The sequence below is a fragment of the Anser cygnoides genome, chromosome 4, assembly GCF_040182565.1.
Source record: "Anser cygnoides isolate HZ-2024a breed goose chromosome 4, Taihu_goose_T2T_genome, whole genome shotgun sequence".
NCBI lineage: Eukaryota > Metazoa > Chordata > Aves > Anseriformes > Anatidae > Anser > Anser cygnoides.
This window is the reverse complement of record NC_089876.1, coordinates 27575743-27599034: the sequence shown is the minus strand read 5'-3', so window position 1 is coordinate 27599034 and position 23292 is coordinate 27575743. Positions and strand designations below refer to the sequence as shown.

Genomic DNA, 23292 nt, shown 5'->3' with positions numbered 1-23292 from the left:
TCAAAGTGCATTAGGCAAAATGGAATGATTAGCATAACTACAGTTTTCATAGCCTGACATCTGCTCGCTTCGCCTCTAACCTTTATCTGAGCTTTCTGTACAAGCCCACACCACCATGGAATGAAGTCATAATTAGAAGATGTTAGCCATCAATATACGGGAACTAGTGAAAGAATGTTCCAGAGAAGGACATGCATTTTTCATAGGATGAAACATTAATTTAGGTAACAAAAGAAAAGTTCATAAAATAAGGCTTCTTGTTTAATTGTGGTGCTACAAAACCACAGTTTTCTAGTTTTTCTAGTCTTCTGCAATCACAATGTATCTTAATAAATTTAAGTTGCTACAGGATGGTTCAGGTTTGAGATAATTCTTTTATGCTTATGATGCACAGAAATTAAAGTTGTTGTTGAAGGCCATCATTACCTAGAAAGAAGCAGGCACTACTTAGAGCCTTGAAAGTGGTGTTTATTTTTTAACGCAGTAAAGAAAAAAATTAATAACAAACTTATCGTCATACTAAAAAAAATAAAATCCTGCTCATTCCAAAAACACTGGAAGATTAAAGTTTCAGGTGAAATCCTAACATTTTCAGAAGCATAAATCTTAACCTTCCCCAGGTGCTGCTTTTGATATGTCTCGTTATCCACTCTACAATGTCTGCACCTAAAACTGCTGAATTATTTACATTACCTTAATCATCTTTTTAAGGATGGTGCACTTAGCTCAGACTCTGCCTCTTATGTTCTCATACTTTCGCGCTTGCTTTTTAAAGCACTCCATCAGTTTGATACAATATGAATACTTCGTAAACGTTTTTTTCCTTTTTTTTGAAGATCTTTCAAATGCTTGAGAAAATACAAAACATGAAACGTGTTTTTCTGTTTCAAATTCAGTTTACTCTGCCCTTAAGTGTAAAATAATTAGAGATGCCAGGAGGTGAAAGTTATTTTCCTTTGAAATACTATTGAGTTTTAATTCTGTGGCACCAAGGGCAGGTGCTCCAGGTCATGGTTAAAATAAATAAACAAACAACCTGTAATGTAAGTACTGGGAACAAGGGACATGGAACAGTCTGGTGTGGCTGGCACTGTGAGCCAGAGCTACTAAGCCTGCCTTGCTTTTTCTGACCTCTGGCTGTGGGATGGATGAGCCAGTGCCTCGCTGATGCCTTCCTGGTGCTTCCAGTTCCAAATCTTCTGCCTGCGTTCATGTCTTACAGTCACATATAGATTAGAGCTTTTGGCTCTGGGACTCTTGAAATAAATCAATGCAAAATCCTACTGTACATTACAAACTGATGTATTATTTGAAGCGATTGTTTGGTGATTTACCTATGTTCTTTTTAGAGTCCATATTGGAAGGAAGCTCTTAATATTTTGAAACTGGTGGTGTCTCGATCAGCAAGCCTTGTTGTACCTAACGATATTCCAAAGTCTTACGGAGGTGACATAGGTTCTCCTGAAATATCTTTCACAAAAATTTTTAATAATGTTTCCAAGGAGCTACCTGGCAAGACCTTAGATTTTCATTTTGATATATCAGAGGTAATTATTCTGTTTAAACTACAATGCAATAATGACTTTCTGTTCCAAACTTGGGTATATTTTATGGTAGCCTTCTGCATTGATATGTCTTAAATATAATTTTAAGAATAGGAGATGTTGAAGATGTTATGCACTTGTGAGGCATAATTAAAGTCATACTGAAAGGATGCATTAGAGCTCAAACTAATATAGTACAGGTGATACTCTTTGTATGTATGAAGATGGGAGCATAACCAAATGACTGTAGTATAATTCAGGGATTTGAAAACTGGAGACTTAAGAAGGAGTCAAAAATAAGGGTTCATGGTTGAAACTGGTCCTGAATAGTGATTGGAGATGTACATATCTTGGACCGTTACTTAAATCGGTAGAGTCCCCTCTTTAATTCCTTACTGGAAATTTCAGTACATGTAAATAAGCAAGACACCAGGTGAATTCCCACAAAGTTTGTTGGAGTAGTACTTCCTGTCAGAAAGGCTGATTTGATCCCTGGTTTTTAGAAGTTTTGTCTGTTCTAATGAAGTTGCTGGACTGTAGAAACAATTGTTTAATGTCTGTGAGTGCATCCATAAAGAAATTTATCATCTTTTAAACTTAGTATGTAGTTACTTTAAAAGTGCATTTAAAAATATAACTGGATTGTTAGCATAAAACTAGTATATTTCAAGAAATACAAATGAGCAGAATAGCAGTCTGCTGCTTAGGGTAGAAGTATTCAACTTTGTGTTTCCCAGTATACTGATGTTATATGGGTCCTCAGTGAATTAGGCATGGACTTCGTAGAATTCTAAAAACAAAACAAAGACAGCCACAAAGAAAAAAGCCCTCTATAGTGTAATACTAATTTCGAAAATCAAATGTGTAGTCTTTATTAATACAGATTTAAATTTTACAAAAGCATTTGTTGTCTTTGTTAGACACCAATTATTGGGAATAAATACGGTGATCAACACAGTGCAGCTGGTAGAAATGGGAAACCAAAAGTCATTGCTGTCACCCGGAGCACTTCTTCAACTTCATCAGGCTCCAATTCAAATGCATTAGTTCCTGTCAGCTGGAAGAGACCACAGCTATCTCAGGTACATTGTGTCTCAAGCACGTTATACATATAAAATAGGCAGTGTTTATGAATGTGTAATAAAGGTATTTGTTGAAACATAATTTGAAATCTACATGATGTCTTAGCAAAACAGTAAATTAATATACCATAAGCTGAAAGCTAATAAGATGAAGAGGATAAATGATAAAATTCTTTCTAGAGGATGACGGCATGTGAGATGACTAGTTAAAAATGCAGACGTTTTACATTTTTACTTGGACTTCTGGTAGATGCCTTGCCATGTGATTTTTTACTATGATTTTTTGTTATTCATTTATTGTTACATTTTTCCAGAGAAGAACCAGGGAGAAGCTGATGAATGTGCTTTCTCTGTGTGGTCCAGAATCTGGTCTTCCCAAGAATCCTTCAGTAAGTTGTGGTAGTGTTTTTTTTTCTTTTTAAATTTGAAAAATGAGAATTCAGAAGTTGGAAGGTTTTATTTGTACTTTCACCCTTATTTTCAGGTTGTGTTTTCCTCTAATGAAGACTTGGAAGTTGGAGATCAACAAACCAGTCTTATTTCAACAACAGAAGAAGTTATTCAAGAGGAGGAAGTGGCAGTAGAGGACAATACCAGTGAACAACAATTTGGAGTTTTTAAAGACTTTGACTTTTTAGATGTTGAATTGGAAGATGCAGAGGTGAGACCTTGGGAATTCTTCTGTATATTTCCTTTTGAGAGTATTCTTAAAATTAGGCTGTGTTGGTGCAATTCTAAGGAAATGGCAGCTCTTCTAACTAATCCAATTGGGAAGAATTTATAACATGATTGAATTGAACTTGCATGATAAAGAAACTTGTATCTTAAACTTTGTAGTGTTCAGTTGGTGCAAATTGTTCAGGGGGAGGAGGTTCTTTGTCAGGGGTGATGTTAAGTGACTTAATCAGAAAGTGAAGTGATGTGATGGTATAAGCCAATGACAAGATGAACACCTGTTTATAAAGCAGTAGAAAATTTCTGGAATAATAGTAGTATTCAGTAGAAACCTATGAAGCAGTATGCTAAGAAAATACAATCTTTGTTCCTGATGCATTTTTGCATTTTGAAAAGATGAGCAGCTTTCAAAGTTGTAAACTGTATACTATAGTAATTATATATGATTATGACTGAGTCATAGTAATTGCTTGCATTCTGACTTCAACATTATATCTGGTTTGTTGCAGTTGTTACGTTTCCTCCACTTTCCCCCCTATCAAAAAAAGAGAAGGGGAGGTAAAACAAATCTGAATTTTAGGAAATAGTAACAATTACGTTAACAGTTGTTACTTATTTGGGATAAATAAGAGGCTTCAGACCAGAATTGGATTAAGTTTAAAAGTGTGGCTGAAAGGACTGGGGAGAAGTGGGAGGAGAAATGGAATGCTTTGTAATTTCTTTCAATGTTTTTATTACAGCCTATACAAAATAGTGAATTAGTAATGGTGACCCTTGCAGGTCATGGGTCAACAGACTACCTAGAAGGATATCAGCCTATATATACGTAAAATTGTTCTCCTCCTGGTTTATCCATCCCTTTTTACAAGACCTTGCTTTGTTCCCCATAATACTTCAGTTTTTTCCCACTTTCTTATGCTTCCTGCTTGCTTCACTTCAAGCCAGTTATTTGCATGTTCTAGGAGAAATAGAGGCTCCTTACAGTATTGCATACGTGACCACAGCCTATACAGATACAATTTCCTATATTGAATGCTACTCTAATAGTTCAGAACCATCAAGGCTTAACAATAAAATATTATATTAACACCTAGATGAAGCTTTGCAGGTAGGATGCCAAAAGTTTAAAACTTTGCAAAACTAAGTTACTCTTCAACTTTCTCATTACATGCCTGTATGCAGCATTCAGTGCTTTACTTGAAGGGAAGAAAAAGGCAGAGAATATACACACTTAGGGTTTACATATTAATTTACATATAAATTGTGCACTTGATACAAGAGATGCCTAGTTTTTCACCAGAAATGCAGAACGTTCCTTGTTGCTAATTAAACTTAAGTGCTTCTGCCTACAGAACTACTACCTTGTTGTTGGGATTGTTTTGCTTTGGCATAAGTTTTTACCTTTTGTGGAGCAAAACAAATCACTAAGAGAGAAAGAGACTACAGAACATTTAGTTTACTCTGCATATTTACAATATAGTGATACTATCTTAGTTCACCACAAGAGACATTCTGTTAGAGCAGTTTTGCAACCCATACTTGTACACTTGGAACTAGATGTGATATTTTAATAACTGGCTGTAGACTGGCAAAGTGAACTGAGTAGGTTTTCCATCTAACTGGTTGTATTGTTGAAGGTTGACAAAATGCTTGAGAAAATCAAATATGACTGTTGTACTTGTGAATTTAAAAAAATAGTGTGTTTTAAGATTTGGATGTCACTTAGTATGTTGGATGTTTGCAACCTAAGTATCCCAGCCTTAAAATGTGAAAACTAGAAAGGATCCCGCTGTTGATGTTTAGGGTGCTTTCCATAAAATTGATGCAAAGTAACTGACAGAACAATTAATGAAGACAGTTTTTCTGCAGCTTGAATATAATTAATGTTGATGATGCTTTGTCAGTTGAATGTGGTCACTTTAGATTCATGTGTGTTAGTTAAAAGAATCTCATCTAATGTTTGTGGCTTTACATGTTACACTAGAAAAATGTATCATAAGCATGCTGGTTTTGGTGTTTTGTCATCAGTTTATTTTTAATCAGTCTCCCATTAGAAAGAAAAATTATTTTAAATACTAGCTTTTTGACTAAAGCTTTTTTCAGAGCTTGAATCAGTCTTTTACTGTTTGCAAATCTTATGTAATAAAACATTTTTCCCTGGTTCTAGAGTATCTTTAAGTGTTCGTCCTCGTTCTTTCTAATTATATGTGTTTTCCTTTTTGCTAACCAGGAGCTGCAGGTAAGTTGCAGCCTGGTGCCCTGGCTTGTTCATGTGTTGTTGTCTGTGGTGTGTTTGTACTTTCTAGTCAGAGACATAAAATGGATACTGATATAGGTTATAGATTGAGCTACTTCCCAAGATGATAATCAAAAGAATTCTACTTCATTTACCATATATTTTAATTTCTCTACAAACATCATTTAGCAAGGCATTTAAACTTTTAATAAAATTAAAGGGCTGATTGAAACTCTGTTCATAATGCATTTGGTACTTCTGTTGTCTGCGTTGCATTTGTATATTAATTTTATATGTATAAGTTTCAAGATAATATATGTCTGTGAACTTTTTTTATTACAGGGTGAAAGCATGGACAACTTCAACTGGGGTGTTCGTAGGCGCTCTCTTGACAGTATTGACAAAGGAGACACACCGTCTCTTCAAGAATGTCAGTACTCTGGTAGCACACCCAGCTTGAACTTGACCAACCAGGAAGATACTGATGAGTCTTCAGAAGAAGAAGCAGCACTGACTGCAAGTCAGATACTGTCTCGATCACAAATGGTAAGTTATTTTACTGTGAAAGGAATCTGAGAACCTAAGTTTTTACCTGCATTTTTAGTGACTAAGTATGGCTCACACTTCTCATCCAGAGGAACAAAGACCTTGAATAAAACCAAACTAATATGTCTATGCTACTTTTTCACTTTAACATCGGTGAAGGAAAAGAGTTACTCTGCTAGTGGTACATAACAGATTTATAGTTTTAGTAAATCAATGATCTTTTCAGTGCCTTTATACTTAAAATAATTGTTCAAATATAAGTGTAAAATTGCATGTTACATATGAAGTGTGTGTCTTTGTAGATTCTTAGCTTCAAAAAAACCCTCAAAATATTAAATAAAGATGAGCAATAAGTGATCCCATGGGAGCCTCAATTGTGTTTAACCATTGAAATTGCTAATCTGATTATGCATTTTGAAGTGTGTGTTACGTATAAATGAGGAAAATCAAGAACATAGGCTATTCAGAAGTCTCTCTGCATTACATAAATGAATTAGGAAGAAAGGTGGGAGAAAAGGGAGCAGCAGAGATAATATGCCCCTTTTCAGACTTGAGGCAAAGTCTGCGTTGTTTCCCATAACAAAGAGCTCTGCTGATCGGTGTTTTGTCTAGTAATTTACCGGTGCTAAAGACCTTTCAGAAGAATGGAAATTATTTTCAGGATCTCAGGGATAACTTCAAATTTGTCTATGAAGTTAAATGTTGCAGAAATGTATGTGATGCTTGCAGTGTTTTTAGTAGCAAGCTGTTAAGCTTATGAATAAATTCAAATAGCTAACTATACTGAAACAGCCTATTTTAAAACTGTGGGTTTTTTTCTGTAATTTATGTTTGATGAATTGAAGAATTTCATGTTTTTTTCTTTTCTTAGTTAAACAGTGATTCTGCCATAGATGAAACAATATCAGATCATGCTGGTTTATCACTTCAGTCTCAAGACTCCACTAGCAGTGTGGGAACAGAAGAGGTGCTTCAAATCAGAACTGAGACCCCAAGTTTGGAGGCTTCTCTAGATAACTCTAGCAACCAGCTGCCTGAGGTGGGGAGAAATATGGGCTGGTGCATGGCTGATTTGGGCTCCTTCTAGTGTTTAGTAGCAACTTTTGCTTTCTTTTCGACTGAAATTTCATCTGTTACATTGATTGTTTGATTTGCTTTTAATATTTCTAACCTGTTGGAATGTTCTTATAAAATGTTCCCTCAGAATGAAAACTACAGGTGATGGACTCAGGGAGCTTACCACAGGTTAAAAATATTCCTGAAGGGCTGATAATGAACATTTCATGGTGCCAAATGATAATAGGCTAATATTCATGATGCTTTTCCTTGATACGGTTGAAATCCTTCTTGAGCAAAATTTTCTTTCAAATACTTTTTATTTCCTTTGTTTGCTTTCTTTGGGTTAATGTGATTGGTGCTATGTGGGAATAAAACCTCAGGCCAGCTGTGTTAGCAGTTGGTTCAATTAAATAATCCTTTAAAAAGGACCACAGATGCTAGTGGTATACGTTTTTGGAAAAGGCCTGTGTGGAGTGAGACAGATTTCAAGCTAATGGCCGCCTGCAAAGCTGTGAGTACTTCAGTTTTTTTGTTTTTTAAAATCTTTTGAATAGTTTAAAATAGAAAAACTCAATTGAAATAACTATCTTCTGCTACATTTCCTATGATGTTTAGCAGTTGTAGGTAAAAACTCAGTATGTTGGCTTTTTTTTTTTTTCCATGAATTTGAAGTGGTTTGTTTTAGGTGGACTTTTTATCACTTAATTTAAAAAATAGTGATGGGACTGGCAATCTTATTTTTGTTTGGTTACGCATTGCTAATCCCTACTTTAACAGAATATTCAGTTTCATTGAGTTTTTCAGAAAATTAACCTATCCCTATATACATTTGAATAACCAGTAGACAGTTTACATTTAAGAATGTCTTCAGTGAACTTGGTTTAAACATTTCTAGTTGGACTGACTGGGGTTTCTGAACAAAGGCTATAGTATACCTGTTTGCTACTTAGAAAAACACTGTTTTAGCAAGTGAACCACTTAGCTAATTTGAAGAAAATAATTGAAAGAACAAAAAACATATTTCAGAGGGGAAGTGTGAGTGATTGCTATCCTGTGGTAAAATTCTCACCTTCTGAAAGTGTAATACTGTGACTCGTATAAAGCACCTTTTCCACACATTTTTCATGTTTTGCTGTTGGAATATGGTTACATTGCAGTTGATAAATTGTTATAAATTCTCAGTTTTTTTAGAGCACCTGTGCTTAGATTGCCCATCAGGCTGTTCTATTACTGTTTCATCTCTTTATCTACAACTACATTTTTGTTCTAGTGGAGTTTTGAGTGATGAAGAACCCATAATCTAGATTAGTATTTTTCCAATATAGGATAGATGTGTTATTTTAAGATTTGAAATCATTCCTTTAGTAAAGGGAGAAGCAAGATATAAGTTTTTGTTGTTTTGTTTTGTGTTTTTTTTAATAGAATCAAATTCACCATAATAGAACTTTTCTGTGTTGTTTGCCCATGTGGTACATTCTCAGCTGTAACTCATTTTTGTTTTCTTATTTCTTACTAAGGCTGCCTTTATATTGTTCGTCTGTAGCTCTCTTTATAAGATCACTAAACTTTTGATAATCTAAGTGAAACGCTCATGGAAAAAAGTTGCAATATTTTATTAGAAATATTGAAAGCAATAAAAATAATTAATAGCATTAGATTGAGCCATAAAATTGTTTCATGACTAAGCATCATCAAGCAAAAAGTGCTATATCAGAAGCAACAGCTGATAAGTGAATGAGATTTTTTTTCTTCATCTGTAGAATGAAAAGATTGCACTGATGGTATAGTTAAAGGTCAGTGTATTTCATAAATAAATTCACAGAGATAGACATATGTCCTCAATGGTACAGAAGTCTGGCAATATCGATCAAGATCTAGGTCTATAACTTAAGACTTTATTGCACTTTGCTGTGTGACAGTAGCTCTGTGTATTTACCGCAGAGTGCGTAGTCAGTTAGTATAGTCCTCTATCTACGGACTGAAAAAAACAATGTTAAAACTGAAAGCAGTAGTGTTGTGTTTCATATACAGCATGCGTGGATCTGGACTTTTTTTGTCAGTGCTCTTATTTGTAGTGCTTCACAGCAAACTCTTAAGTCAGCTGCTTCTTTGAAATTTCAATGAAAAAAATTCATTTTTAGATGGCTTTTTAAATTTTAAGTCTTGCATTTAAGGTGCTAGATTCCACGAGAAAAAAAATTACTCATGGTATTTTGAGTTTGTTCTTGGGACCATGTATGGTTGATAGAGTTTGATGGAGCTCAAACAGTAATAAGAGATTGGCTTCTTCTAGCTGTATGGAGCTTCCTTCTGGGAAGGGGCTCAGCCGTACAGACTGATGGCAAGATTGGTGCGATGCATATGGGAAAAATATTGACTGCAAATGCATATAAATGTAATTTCTAAATGTGAGGCGTTCCAAGTTTATTTTGTGCTTTTTAGAATATGGGATTTGGTCAAACACTCAAATTTACCTCTCCCCAAGAATTAGCTGTCTAGCTTATTGCTAAAATTCTGTCTTTTGACAGAATGAGCTTGAAAATATACATACTATCAACTCACTTTGAAAAATTCTTAAAGCCAGGAAAAACTAATTTTGTTCTGAATTCTTGAACTGTGCAACTTGGTGTGGTGCCGTTGTTTTTTCCTGTGCTCATACACTTGACATATAGCTCTTTCAATACAGGCATTTCATTGCATGTCAAGTGTCTGTTACAGAAAATATTTTTATAGAAAAAAATATATATCAAAATTTGCCTAAAGTTGAATAAATGAAGCTATTATTTAAAAACAAGCATGTGTAAGTGTATGTGTGTGCTGGTTAGATGCAGTTGAATTCCTTGTTTCTCTTTATAGGGTTGTTAAAGAGTTAAGTAAATATTTTACTTAAATGTGTGTGGATAATTCTTAGTAATAGCATGTCTCTACAAAGAAGACAAAGTATTTCACATTCTAGTTAGCAGTTTATGGTTCAGCTTACAAGAATATCTCAATTTTGAACAATAAGCTTTATAAGCCTAAGTATATGAAAGTTTCTTACTAAAATGATTCTCTGTTTTATTCACCTGTACTGTAGATTTATGAGGGAATGGTTTACTAGAAGTAATTTTCCTTAGGTTCTGTGGAGTTATCAGCTATATAGATCATATTAAATCATGTTTTCAAGATACTTTTAAGTGTATCATTCACTGAATGTTGGTAATATGTTAACATCTATAAAGGAATGAACCACTGCTTCGATCCAAATTATTTTGCTGTGCTGTTGTAAAAATGCCTGGTGTGCCCGTGTGCTGCTTGGTGCAACAAAATGGCTGTTTTGTGCAGTAAAATTCCAGATTCAAGCTGTACAGAAGAAGCATTAGAAGTAGGGTCACTAGCTGTGTCAAAAGACAGCAGTGTCACGTGTAGAAATATCATAGTCAAAGTGAGATAATATTAGGACCACCATGAAATAAAATTATGTAGCTCTGTTTAAAGCTGATTTGTCTGTTCCTATAGTATACATGTAGTTATTTGTCAAAGGATATGTTTAGACTGATGAAAGCCATGAAATGATGTGTATGCTCAGAGGCTGCCCAAAAGTTTGTTCACTAGTCCTCGCTATGTAAGCAGAGGTAGAACAACATGTTAAGAATGAAAATGTGCTAATTTGCGCCTTTAGGAAACAGCAGTTACAGGAAGGTATCATTTTTATTCCACAGAAAAATCCAGTAAAAGGTTTCAGATGGATTCATCGTAAATTAACTAAATCTAAGTTCATCTGTTCAATAAAGTAATTTTAATGAATATAATGATGCTAATGGAGGGAAAGAGAAGGGAGAAAGAGTTAGTCTAATATTGCCTTCCTGAGTTTAAAGATCATCTCCTTGTTATTGCCAGTGATCAAAAGCCTTCGTTCAGAGATTCAGAGTTAAACCCTTAAAGCTTCCCATTTTAATAATAATAGCAAAATAATAGAAGTAGTGGGATGTCCCTTTCCATTGTTCTACTGTTATCTGTTATTCAGTTATGGTTTAGGAACTTTTTGAAAAGGAGAGTGGAAAGGAAAAGAAACTTTCTGTAGTGGTGACAGACCTCAGAGGCAAACATTGAGGCAGTGATTTTGGTCCTTACTTGGACAAGTAAAACATGAAAGTCTTGAATGTATTTGTTGTGATCTAAATATGTTTGAGGCTATTTGCACATAATCTTCTGGGAGTGTTCTCCTAGCAGAATTAATGGAATGTATTTGAGACATTGTATTTACTATTAATAAGTCATATTCCAGGATTGTCAACAACTGTTAAAAATAGACTGCTTGGTTTTGGTCAAGTAAAACTGAAGAATCCAAAGAGCTGAATGTTTAAAGTATAAATGGCTATTTGTAAACATTTGTTTTTATCAGTCTGTTACTTTACTATAGTAAAAGCTGTTAAGAAGGCGTAAGCCCTGATGATAAAAGTAATAAAAGTCTGTTTGATTCACAGGAAGGCAGTTCAGCAGTAAGGGATGAACAGGTTAGCACTGCTAGTGAAGACACTGGGTCATATCTGCTACAAGAACAACAAGACTGTCTGGTCTGTCATGAACCTCTTGAGTTGGAAGAGGCTCCAGAACTGGCAGAGCCTGCAGCTCCAGAGAGCTATTCTGAATCTATCTGTGAAGAGGATGTCACTCTTGCTTTGAAAGAGCTGGATGAGAGATGTGAAGAAGAAGAAGCTGACTTCTCTGGTTTGTCAAGGTCAGACTAATATTAGTTCTAACTAATAGAAATTAAATGTTATCAATGCATGAACCAAAGTAGTTTTTCTTATGGCACGGTTTCTTTCATTAATCCCACAGTACAGGCATCTAAAACAGTGCTTGCATATCTGATCCAATTGTTGGTTTTGCCTATTTAGCAAATAAACTCGGTACTTTTTTCAGCAGCTTCTGATGAGAGAAATTTTTCTCTGTGATGAGAGAAGCAGTTGTCTAACGTGCAGGAAAAGATGAGAACACTTGAATAAAAGAAATGTCATTCCTTATAATACAGAACATTTTAACGAATGATTGTAATTAGTAATATTGATTAATTTATAGGTTTTGTGGGTTTTTTTGGAGGTTTAGTGCCTAATGGAAAGTATGAATGCAGAATGCTCTTCAAACAAAGGCCTGTTAAATTGATTGCCTATAAAAATGAAATTGTTCCAATCTACCTCCATTCACTCAAGGGTATTACTTAAGACAGTTCTAAAATATTATTGAACTGGCAAATGAGCCTTTATCTTAAGGAAAGCTAGAATTTGTTATAGATACTGGTGGACTGTATGTTTAAATGATGAAAAATTCAAAGAAATGAATATTAATTCTGTTAACGAGGGCACAAAAAATGTCAATTTCTGAGTGGTATGCATGTCTATGTAGTGCTGTATATAGCTATCTGTAACCTGCGGTTAACCCTTTGTCTGTGTATGTGCATAGAAATAGCATGTTTTAATAAATGTTGGAGATATTTGAGGTTATAAATAACTTTTTTATATTTCTATGTTGCAGTAGAAAAGGTTTTACATTTTTTTTATTTTACTCTCTTCTTGGTTCATAGTTACCTTAGTTGATTATTTATTTTACAAAACACAATCTTGAACTCTTGAAAATTTACTGAGGGGTTAACATCTGTTTGTTATTCATAGCCAAGATGAAGAAGAACAGGACGGTTTCCCAGAAGTACAAACTTCCCCACCTCCTTCACCATTTCTTTCTGCCATATTGGCAGCTTTCCAACCAGTGGCATATGATGATGAAGAGGAAGCCTGGCGTTGCCACGTCAATCAAATGCTATCAGATACAGATGGTTCTTGTGCTGTCTATACATTTCATGTCTTCTCAAGATTGTTTCAGGTCAGTGAATTGCAAATGCATGGTTGGTTAAAGTCCATTCCTCCTGCTTTCAAAGCTATTCTTTCCCTCTGTAACTGCAGAAGCTGTTAAGACTGGTAGCAAGAAGCCTTAGAGAGCAAATCAAAAGCAGACCAAAAAACAAAGCAACAAACAAACAAACAAAACACCACATTACTAAAAGTAGATGGTGTATGCTACTTTTCCATGGGATATCTTCTGTATTCGTTGTCTGAGAGAGGTAGATCCTACTCAGGGAAAAAAAAAAAAAGCTGTTCAGTATTTCTTGTAAGCTCTTAGTTCGTATTGTGTTCCTTTTTTTATTTTATGAACATCACCCAAGCTCTGTGCTGATTACAGGATTAATGATTTCCTCCTGTGTTTTCTATGGGACTCAGTATTGTGGAATCACAACATGACTAATACTAATGAATTTATCTTTCATCTGTCTTGCGAGAAAAAGTTTTTCTTGAATTGAAACACCAGGAGATCCATTAAAGCTGGAAGTTTCAAAAGTTTCTGAAGTTACATTTACCTCGCAGATTGAGCATCCAACATGAAATGTCTATGACCTAATTTTTCTGGCTCCCTCCTCCTTATGTTCAGGAGATGTGTTTTTTATGCTTTCAAAGTGGGACCACTTAGATGTATATTATCATTGGCAACTTCTTATGAGGATGGGAGGAGTACAATTATGCCATTTTATTTACAGGCAAAATGCCAAGTGAGCTAATAGCAGATTCAGTATTACAAACCAAGACCTTCTGTCTCCAACCCTTTCTTATTTCTCCAGAGCTAATTTTGCCTGCTGTTTGGTATGCCATAATAAACTTCTCAGTGAAAGGCTTGCTTTGTTTTACCATACTACCATTTTATCCCATGAGCAGGTTTAGGGTCAGTACCACGAAGTAATTTGTGTGTGAGGAGTTCATACTCTGCCTTATTCACAGAATAACCCTTTTTCTTTCTTTTTTTGTAGAATTAAGTGTTTTGCCACAGTGCTGTGAAATTTCTGTTATTAGCTTTAGACTTCTGACATCTTGCTTTATCTAGATATCGGGGTTTAGTTTATCTGTATAATAGCTAAGTTTAGCTGCTTTATACAACCATTCATTTTTTGAAAGTGGTGAAAATGGAGTGTTACACAGATAGCACTTCATATTCTCTTATGCTCATTAAAGAGGGCACTAGAAGGAAAGGCAAAACCTTTTCTGGCTTGACAGAGTAGCCATCGGTCAGCTGGAAAGGCACGTTCTCTGGGAGAATGGGAAACAGCAACACAAGGCTGAAGTCTGGGCAAAGATGCATTCCTAAGAAGTTGTTACAGAACACAAAGAAGGGTTAAAATAATAAAATGAGACCCTGGAGGCCTTGTTTGACTGCATCTTTCTATTCTATCCTACTTACTGTGTTTAACTTTGCAGCCATAAATATCATCTTCATATAACTTTATTCTACATGTAACTTTCTAAGTTTATGAAATAATGTATAGCAAAGTGTCAGGTTAGGCCATGCCTACATCTGTGTAATTGAACATGATATACATAGGACTGATTTTTGAAGAAGGTGAAACACCTTGCAGGTGACAGTTTTGGGCACACGTGATACTACACAGGTCTTACCCTGACTCATAAAATCCTGTGTATAACCTTGCACAAGCACTTGAAAATCAATGGAACTACTGTTTGTACTGCACAAAGACAAATAGTCATTCAGATATCCTGATGTTAAAGGACTAGATATGAAAGGAATAAATATCTTTGTAGTTACATGCTGTTTTCTTTTACTTATTCATGTATTACTTTTTCAGAGCTAGTTTTACATAAATACACAAATTATATATTACTTTGTACTTTAATGTCTAAAACTATGCCGTCGTAATGGAAATTTGCCTTGAAATACTTAATCTAAACCACCATATGAGGAGAGTAGTGCTATAAAGTTAATGTTTTTTTCTGGTTTGCTTTCTAGAGCATTCAAAGGAAGTTTGTTGCTATAACAAATGATTCAGTCAGCTTTCTTGGTGAAAGTCTACAACGCATTGGAAAGAAATTTAAAAGTTCACTGGAAGTGATGATGTTATGTTCAGAATGCCCAACAGTCTTTGTGGATGCAGAAACGGTAAAAATCTCAAATTTAATACTTAAATACAAGTCTACTTACACATTTTTATGTAAAATATAAAATGATGATTTAACATTATAAAAATAGCAATGCTTGGGAACATTGTCAAAGGTTTGAATAAAATGTTAATTATATTTTTGCCTTTTGAAAGGTTGTGCTTATGTCGGTGGTTGAAACATTATCTGAATAATTATGGGATGTAAAAAAAAAGGATGCTTTTTAATAAATGAAATTAGGAAGGAATTAAAACATTAGTAGCCACTATGAATCATAAACACTTGAAAACACAAGTATGAAATCCATTTTCTCAAAAAAAAAAAAACCCAACCCATAAAAAACCTCCAGCTTTAACAGCGAGTAAACTGATTAGATATTGTTTAAATTCCCTTGCTGTTCTTCAACTTTCTTGCTCGTTCATATTTATTCTGTATCCTTTTCATCTTGTTGTTCAAAGACCACTTACCCCGTAGCATCTTTGCCTTTTTTAATTGTGTTGTCTGGGCTTATATTCTATGATGCCTGAAAAAGACTTTCTAACTACAAGTAATGAAGCCTTTGAATGGTTTGTTGTTATGCAAGTTGAAATCTTGGGTTATAATAAATACTGATGTGAGAAATCAGCTCAAAGTTTTGGGGCAGTCAAAACAAAACAACAGAACTGCTAGTGTAATTAAGAAAAGAGACAGCAAAACAAAATGCATCATTAAGCTAATGTACATATGCCTGATAGCCCTACATCCTGAATGTTTTGGGTAGTTCTTGTCCACTGCTCCCAAATAATACACTGTTGAACTGGAAATGGTTTCAAGAAAAATCAGGATTATGAGATGTGTGGAGTGGCTTCCATATAAGGAAGACATGAGTATGCAGGCTAAGATTTTTCAGCCATTTAGGAGATAATGTTAGCTGTACATAAATGTTTATATAGCTTTCTTATTTGATGTTGAAGGGGATCAAATTAAGCTAGCAGTGGCTTAGAAAACACAGAAAACCAAAGAGAGGTGGTTCTTCATAACCAGCATCCGAAACCCCATGCTTCTTTATAGCATAGTGTTCATGCTTTCAAAAAGCAACTAAACAAAATCATGAAAGAAATAGCCCTGAGTAGGTTTTTGAATACATAGAGCAACGCGGTGTTCGAGGCTAAGAAAGCATTCTGGAACATGAGCAAATTGTTCACTACATATTTGCCCTGTTTCGCCCTTCCTTAAGCAGCTGCTATTAAATGCTGTCAGATAGGAGGCTGAGGTAGATTGATCTTTGGCCTGACTCAGTGTGAGGCTCTTCTCTTGACCTGCTTTTTTCCTTGTTGCTAAGGGGCATCTCTGCTCTTTTGCTCTTGCTTTGGAATATGGGGACTAAAAGAGCATGATAAGGACAGTGCATTTCAGGGGAACCACGCATAATGTGTTTAAACTTATGCCACTTTAAAAGCAGTATAAATGAACCAAAAGAGAAATTTTATTTTGGATAAGAAGACATAACAAGAGCTATACCAGTGCATATTTAGAACAGCATGGGTGTGTACATATACATATATTTATATATGTATATATAATGCTACACATAAAAGAATATATACATATATAGAAGTATACACAAGTGTGTGATGGTTTTACTCTGCTGGGCAGCTGAACTCCACCACAAATGCTTTCTCACTTCCCCTCCCCAAAGGAAAAAGGGGAGAAAATAGGATGGTAAGGGCTAAAGCATTGAGGTAAGGACAGGGAGACCACTCACCAATTATCATTATGGGCAAAACAGACTCAGCATAAGGAGGTTAATATAGTTTTTAACCTATCACTAGTGGGCTAGAACAGTGAGAAATTAAAAGCAAACTAAAAACACCTTACCCCCAACCACCCTCTTCTACCTCCTCCCCCCTGAGAGGTGCAGGGGAATGGGGAATGGGGGCTGCGGTCAGTCCCTGATGCTTCGTCTCCGCCACTCCTTCAGCGTCACTCCCTGCCCCTGCTCCCCGTGGGGTCCCTCCCACGGGATGCCGTCCTGCCCGAACTGAGCCTGCGGGGGCTGCCCACAGGCAGCAGCTCTTCAAGAACTGCTCCCACACGGCTCCGTACCACGGGGTCCATCCCCCAGGAGCAAACTGCTCCAGCACGGGTCCCCCACGGGCGGCAGCTCCCCCCAGGCCCCCTGCTCCTGCGTGGGCTCCTCTCCACGGGCTGCAGCTCCGGCCCGGGGCCTGCTCCTGCGGGGGCTCTCCATGGGCCGCAGCCTCCTCCAGGCCACATCCACCTGCTCCACCGGGGGCTCCTTTCTTAATGTGCTCCCCAAGGGGCCCACTCATTGTCACTTGCTGGCTCGTCTCTGGCCAGCAGTGGGGTTCCTTTTGGAGCTGGCTGGAGCTGGCTTTGATCTGATGTGGGGCAGCTGCAGCTCCCCTGTTGCCTCCCTGCTCCCAACCCTTTGCCACATAAACCCAATACAAAGTGGGTTGACTTTAGAGTACACGTGTATTTACACACGTTCACTCACAACATTCACAGTGTTGTTACACTGGCAAATATTACCGTATAGATAAATCTTCCCTTTCCAAATAATGTAATCAACTTGTTTATCAGAATAATTCTCACTAAGAAAGAATGGCTAATCTGAAATAACGTTGATGCACAAATCTTTGGTTTTGTGATATCTACTCATGCATGCAATCTCAAAGCACTGGTTCAGGAGTGATTTTGTCCTCTTGCTGATACCGGCTGCCCAGTGTTTTCCTTGCATTTCCATGTTGTTGTACATGTTGAGTACAGACTGGAATTGTGCCACAGAGACATAATTTGCCTTTCAGTTGATGCGGACATTGAGGCTGGGAGTGTCTTAGTGTGGTGGCAGAATAATAGTCTTGAAGCACTTGGAAATACATGTTAGCATCATTCCCAACCCTACTGAGTAACTGGGGATAGTCACTCCCCATGCCCCAGTTTTGTAATAACAGACTTGTATGTGTACTTGCAAGCTGACCAAGAGGTACCAGGCACCAGGGATTAGAGATAAGAACAGGACTCTTAATGTGTGCAAGGGGTGACTGGTGTGAGCAAGAAAGCATCATATTAATGGCATGATTATTACAGGAAGCAATAGGTGAAGGATTAATAAGAAAACCTAAACTAAGTGGAAATACAGCTCCAGGGAGAAATGGTGTACAGCAAAGCTGAGATAGCAGCTCCTGAGGGGAAAAATAGATTTTGAAACCGTATTGAAAATGGGAAAATTCATCAGTGGTAGAAAGTTCCTCAAATATCCAACAGTTTTTGCTTTGACAGTTCCTGGCTTGTAGAGACCAAAGGCTGTGCTGGTGGTATAGTTGGCATATTGAGAAGGGGAAGTAAGTCTCACTGGATGCTCCTTAGGTTGCTACAGGAGAAATCCAGCAATGTATTTTTCTTGTGGCAGACTATCTTATTTATACTATCTGTGTGTCTGAAAGATATTATTCTTTTCGAAAAACCTAGAAACCCCTTTGAAATCTCTCATTCAGTTTTTGACTAGGTAATGCCCTTATTTTGGGGTCAAAACAGTTCACTGCTTGAGCTGATCCAGCACTAAATCAGTGTGTACCTAACTGATTTTAATTTGATTGCTTTTTCCAAGTGTGGCCTTGAAATTTCGTATTGTACAATTATTTAAATTTTGGACTATGTAGATTATAATCAGATGCTATCTGACTGATTTTATCTTTCAGCTAATGTCTTGTGGCCTGCTAGAAACATTGAAGTTCAGCGTTCTAGAGCTCCAAGAACACTTAGATACCTATAATGTCAAAAGAGAGGCTGCAGAACAGGTGGGTCTGTTTTGTATTTCAAACCAAAAAACACTAGAACATATTCATCAAGAAATTGTTCCAGGTCTTTATCCCTCAATACAGATACCTCAAGTAAACTGTATAAAATCTGAATTAAAATCCTGTTTCCTTTTCTCACTACTGTTCTGTGTATAACCTGAACCTGCTTTTTTTTTCTTGTTACATGTGACTTGGTTTTGTTGCATGTAATTCTGGAATTGACTTTGAATATATAACATTGTATAAACATGCTAGAATTGGGAAAAAGGATTAATATTTAACATGAATATATATATATTTTTTTCTTATGAAAGTACCAGCTTTCTTGATTAGTCTGGCAGAGTGGTATTCACCTCCAGGTTAAGACATATATAGAAAGTTATCTTTATGCGAATTAAGTGGCTTAACACCCATGGTATTCAAGGATCAGGTCAATACAGTAAAAGAAACCAAGAGAACAATGTATTTTATCCTAATGTAGATATCAACTTGCTGCTCAGCTGAGGTCTTTAGACGACTTTTTATTGACTGGATCTCCACTGACTGTAATGGGGGCTTAACAAGCAACATCAGGTCTCTCATCCTGGAACTGGATGCAATTTAGACTGGCATTTATATAATTAATTAGAAAAACACGTTTAGTTTTCAAGGTATATGTTAGTGGTAGTATTTTTTGTGCAAAGAAACAAAAATTTTAAAAGTTTAAAATTTCTGTAGCAACAGTATATGTATTTCTTTTTCTGAACCTTTGTGTGAAGTTTAGGAAGGAAAACAATAACTTCAGAAAACTGAAACAGATAAGATTTATATTTCAAGAAACAGCAGAAAACATGGATCTACAGTCTGTTTTGCAGGTTACAGAGAGAGAATATATGAGGCTTTTGCTGTAGAGAGAAAATGATCCTTAGGAAAGTTAAACATGCATTTGAAGGAATTTATTACTGATGCCAGCAGCCTATCAGGCAGTGACAGTGGCCACACAGGCAAGTCTGAGTGATGCAGAACAGAACCAGAATTCAAGCCATGGCATCTTGGCTGAGCTGTGTTTTGCAGGTGGTTCCCTGTTTCTTGATTGCACTGAGTTTATTAAGAAGCTACAGCCTGTGCCTTGTAAAGTTTGCTGACAGCTGATCTGTTGACTAGAAAAGCCATCTACTTTTTCTGTGGAAATGTAGTTTCCTTAAAACCAAGGCTAAAGCATGCCACACAGTATTGTGTTAATAGAGATGAACTGCTTTTAGGACCCAAGCCAGTATTTCTGCAAAAGAGATGCTGCATTTTTTGCCCTGCTATGTAGCAATAACAATTTGTTTGGAGACTTAATTCATGAGGTCTAATATAATGAGCTATGTTTTGCCATTTAGGCTTGATCAGAAACAAAGCCCTCATCCAATGACCAAGATTACCTTATTCCATATAATATTTAATGTTCGACAACCTCCAGCGCATAAGTCCTGTAACAAAGCCATATATTTCTTTGCTCATTTTAGAGAGCCCAACCGAGGCTAACTGATTTGCCCCATAGTCAGACAGGAAAGTTGAGGCAGAGTAAATAGAGAGGAAGTCAGGTGCCAACAGTGGCCTTCCAGACATTGAGGAGTTCAGCTTGTACATACTCCTCATTTAGCCTATGGTTTGTCTTAGCAATAAGAAATATTCTTGTTTTGTTCATTTGTCTCAAAGGGTGATGAGTTAAAATTGTTTCTCTTTTAGATGGCTATGAATTCACTCAACTTATTTTTAACTAGTTTTGCTCTGCAGTGTGTCATACAGATATAAATCCGTGCTGGATATTATGAGCTTGTTTACATTTTATTTTACTTTGGATATCAGTTTGGTGGCCTCTGTCATTATGTCATAGTGAAAGAATGTTTTATTTTCTGTAGTGAAACTGTCAGAAGGGTGTCTCGTAATGTTTCTGTAGTCAGCTTGTCTTCTGCCACAGTATTTGTGAATGACTGGAGCAGGAAAAAGGTTTCTCTGGATCAAAGGAGTTGTGAAATAGCTGAGAGCATTTTGCCAGTTTTTATTTTTCTTTAATCATTCACAAATAGAAAGAAGAAGTACCATGGAGGAGGATTTATTTCTTTAGTGTTTAATCCTCAATTTTTGTGTGTATTATATAATATTATAGACTGAGTGTCCTCCAGAGCTAATTCTCAGATGCTTCCCTTGTTTTCTTACTCTATCCGATTGAACAGAATATAGGGAATGATAGAAAGAGACATTCTCAAGTCATATTTTTTTCTTGTAATTTCAACCAATTGTGACACACATCCTGTTCAATCTGAAAGTATTAAGGCAAAATACATAATGAGTTTGTTGCAGATCCTCATTTTTTTCTTAGAAACATGCAGAAAATGATCATACTAAATTGGCTGGGACATTGTCTAATCAGGTAAATACAAATTAACAAACATTTAAATAAATAAAATTCACATCTAGTATCCTCTAGAATTGACCACTGGAAAAATCTTTACATTAACCTTAATGAAAAATTGTTACTTAAAAATTGCCATAATAGACACTGTTTGTCACTATCAGTGCCGTGTACAGTATTGGCATTCCCATTCACGTGAATCAAATTCAAAACAGTAAGAGGCTTGGGCTGCAGTCGCTTGAAACTCTTATCTCTGCACTGAGATAAGAAACATATCTGTAATACAGGATTTGGGGGGATGTCTGCCTTAGGGGTAATCTGGCAGACCAACCTATGCTATGACCAAGAGGAATCACAAACTTCGCTATCTTATATTTTTCACCCTACACCTTTGTAGGAGATACCTGAGGAAAAACAGATTGGTGTAAAGCAAGCATATAAAGAAGATTATTTTGTCACACAATCTATTTTTGCTCCTAAACAGAAAGCGTAGGTCTTTCTGCAGTGCTGAACGTACATTCTTTGCAAAAATAATAACAAATGAATTTTGTCACCTTTCTGGTGGCTATTCTGTTCCCTGGCAGGGAAGCTGCTTTTGACTTGTATATTAGGGACCAAGATACTGAATCAGATAAGTAGAAAATACAAGGTTATGTATCATAAAATTCTAGGCATAGCCTTTACTGAGTCTGGTATTAAGATTTTAAAAAATCTTAAAAGGGCAGGGTGTGAAAGCAACTACTAGCTTCCCTGTTTTTGTTGCAGTTGTTCCAGTGCAAACCTATTCCATTATTACCGATGAATGCTGTCAGATAAAAAGAAAAATGAGGTCTGCTGTGTACGTCGGTATCCATGTCACTAATTGAAGCTGACACCACAGTGTTTAGAGAATTCCATTTCTCGTCTTGATAAGCACACAGGCCTGGTTAATTCACTAAGTAACCTTTATTAAATTGAGCAGATGGTAAATCACATTTTTCTTTTTCTTGCATCAGACAGAGGTTAGAAAAAGGTCACTAAGATTTCCTGTGAGACTTATGATAGAAAGCACATGGTATTCTGAATTATTCTTTCTTGGATGTATAGAGCCCGTTCTTCATTTCAGAAGATAATCTGCACTTTATCTCGACATGACGTGTTACTATTTCACTAATGCCCAAATTACCTCATGCTTGCTGCTGTTTTCACTGTACAGAAGAATATGCTGAGCAGTCTGTAGATGAGATGACAAGGTCACATTGTCCAAGAAGAACATATCTGATCCCGCAGATGCTTTATATTAACACTTTTAAATTTCTGTGGTTGTTCAAAGCTAGAAGAAGAGATTATCCACTGAAATTAATAATACTTGTTGTGCACTATAGGAATTGGAGGTGAATACAGCCGTGTACTTACGGAAGAGGGTGAAATCTGTGTGTTCGCATTGTGTAATGTGAGAATGCTTCATCTCCCTGGCTTGTGTAAACCAGAGGCAATGCTAAACTCCCACTGAAGGATTTGCTTTTTTCATTCCATCTAGTAAACCTGCACTTGCTTCTAGTTACACAACAGAACTGTATTTCCTGCTGTTGCTAAAATAGTCCAAAGAAATACAACAGGCTTACTCTTACTCCGTAATTTGAATCAGTGGTATATTTTAAACACCGGGAAGTCATGTTGGTGCAAACCTTGTGCAGCAAGTAAAGAGAAAATAGGAACTCACTTAATGAATGCCATTTTTCTGCCCCCCTTCTCCATGTTTCCGTATAACAATACTCAAATTTAATCACAAATTATATTGAAGTGTGCTATCCCCATCTGGGATAATGAAGGTGCATGAAATTTGCAACAGAAAGGATGCAACAAAAACTGCAACGTGATACATCAGGGTGGAAATCAATAGTGGAAACAACATTGGTGAACAATTGTTTTCATATCACAATTTCTTACATAGTCTGAGAATATCCAAGACTTACTGAAGTGTCTGAAGCAGTTTTACCACAGTCTTCTGT

The 23292-nt window shown here is 36.2% G+C and overlaps 1 protein-coding gene across 11 annotated transcripts in view; it reads left to right on the top strand.

Moving 5' to 3' along the window:
* The window catches only part of FRYL (FRY like transcription coactivator), a 176843-nt gene that overhangs the window by 144916 nt on the left and 8635 nt on the right, over positions 1-23292 (top strand). For all 11 annotated transcript variants that reach the window (XM_066995839.1, XM_066995845.1, XM_066995846.1 and 8 more), the window contains 10 exons: positions 1350-1547; positions 2465-2626; positions 2941-3015; positions 3111-3287; positions 5880-6083; positions 6955-7122; positions 11609-11862; positions 12794-13001; positions 14970-15119; positions 18823-18921. In XM_066995839.1, the coding sequence (XP_066851940.1) occupies positions 1350-1547; positions 2465-2626; positions 2941-3015; positions 3111-3287; positions 5880-6083; positions 6955-7122; positions 11609-11862; positions 12794-13001; positions 14970-15119; positions 18823-18921 (1695 nt within the window). The remainder of the gene's footprint in view (positions 1-1349; positions 1548-2464; positions 2627-2940; positions 3016-3110; positions 3288-5879; positions 6084-6954; positions 7123-11608; positions 11863-12793; positions 13002-14969; positions 15120-18822; positions 18922-23292) is intronic.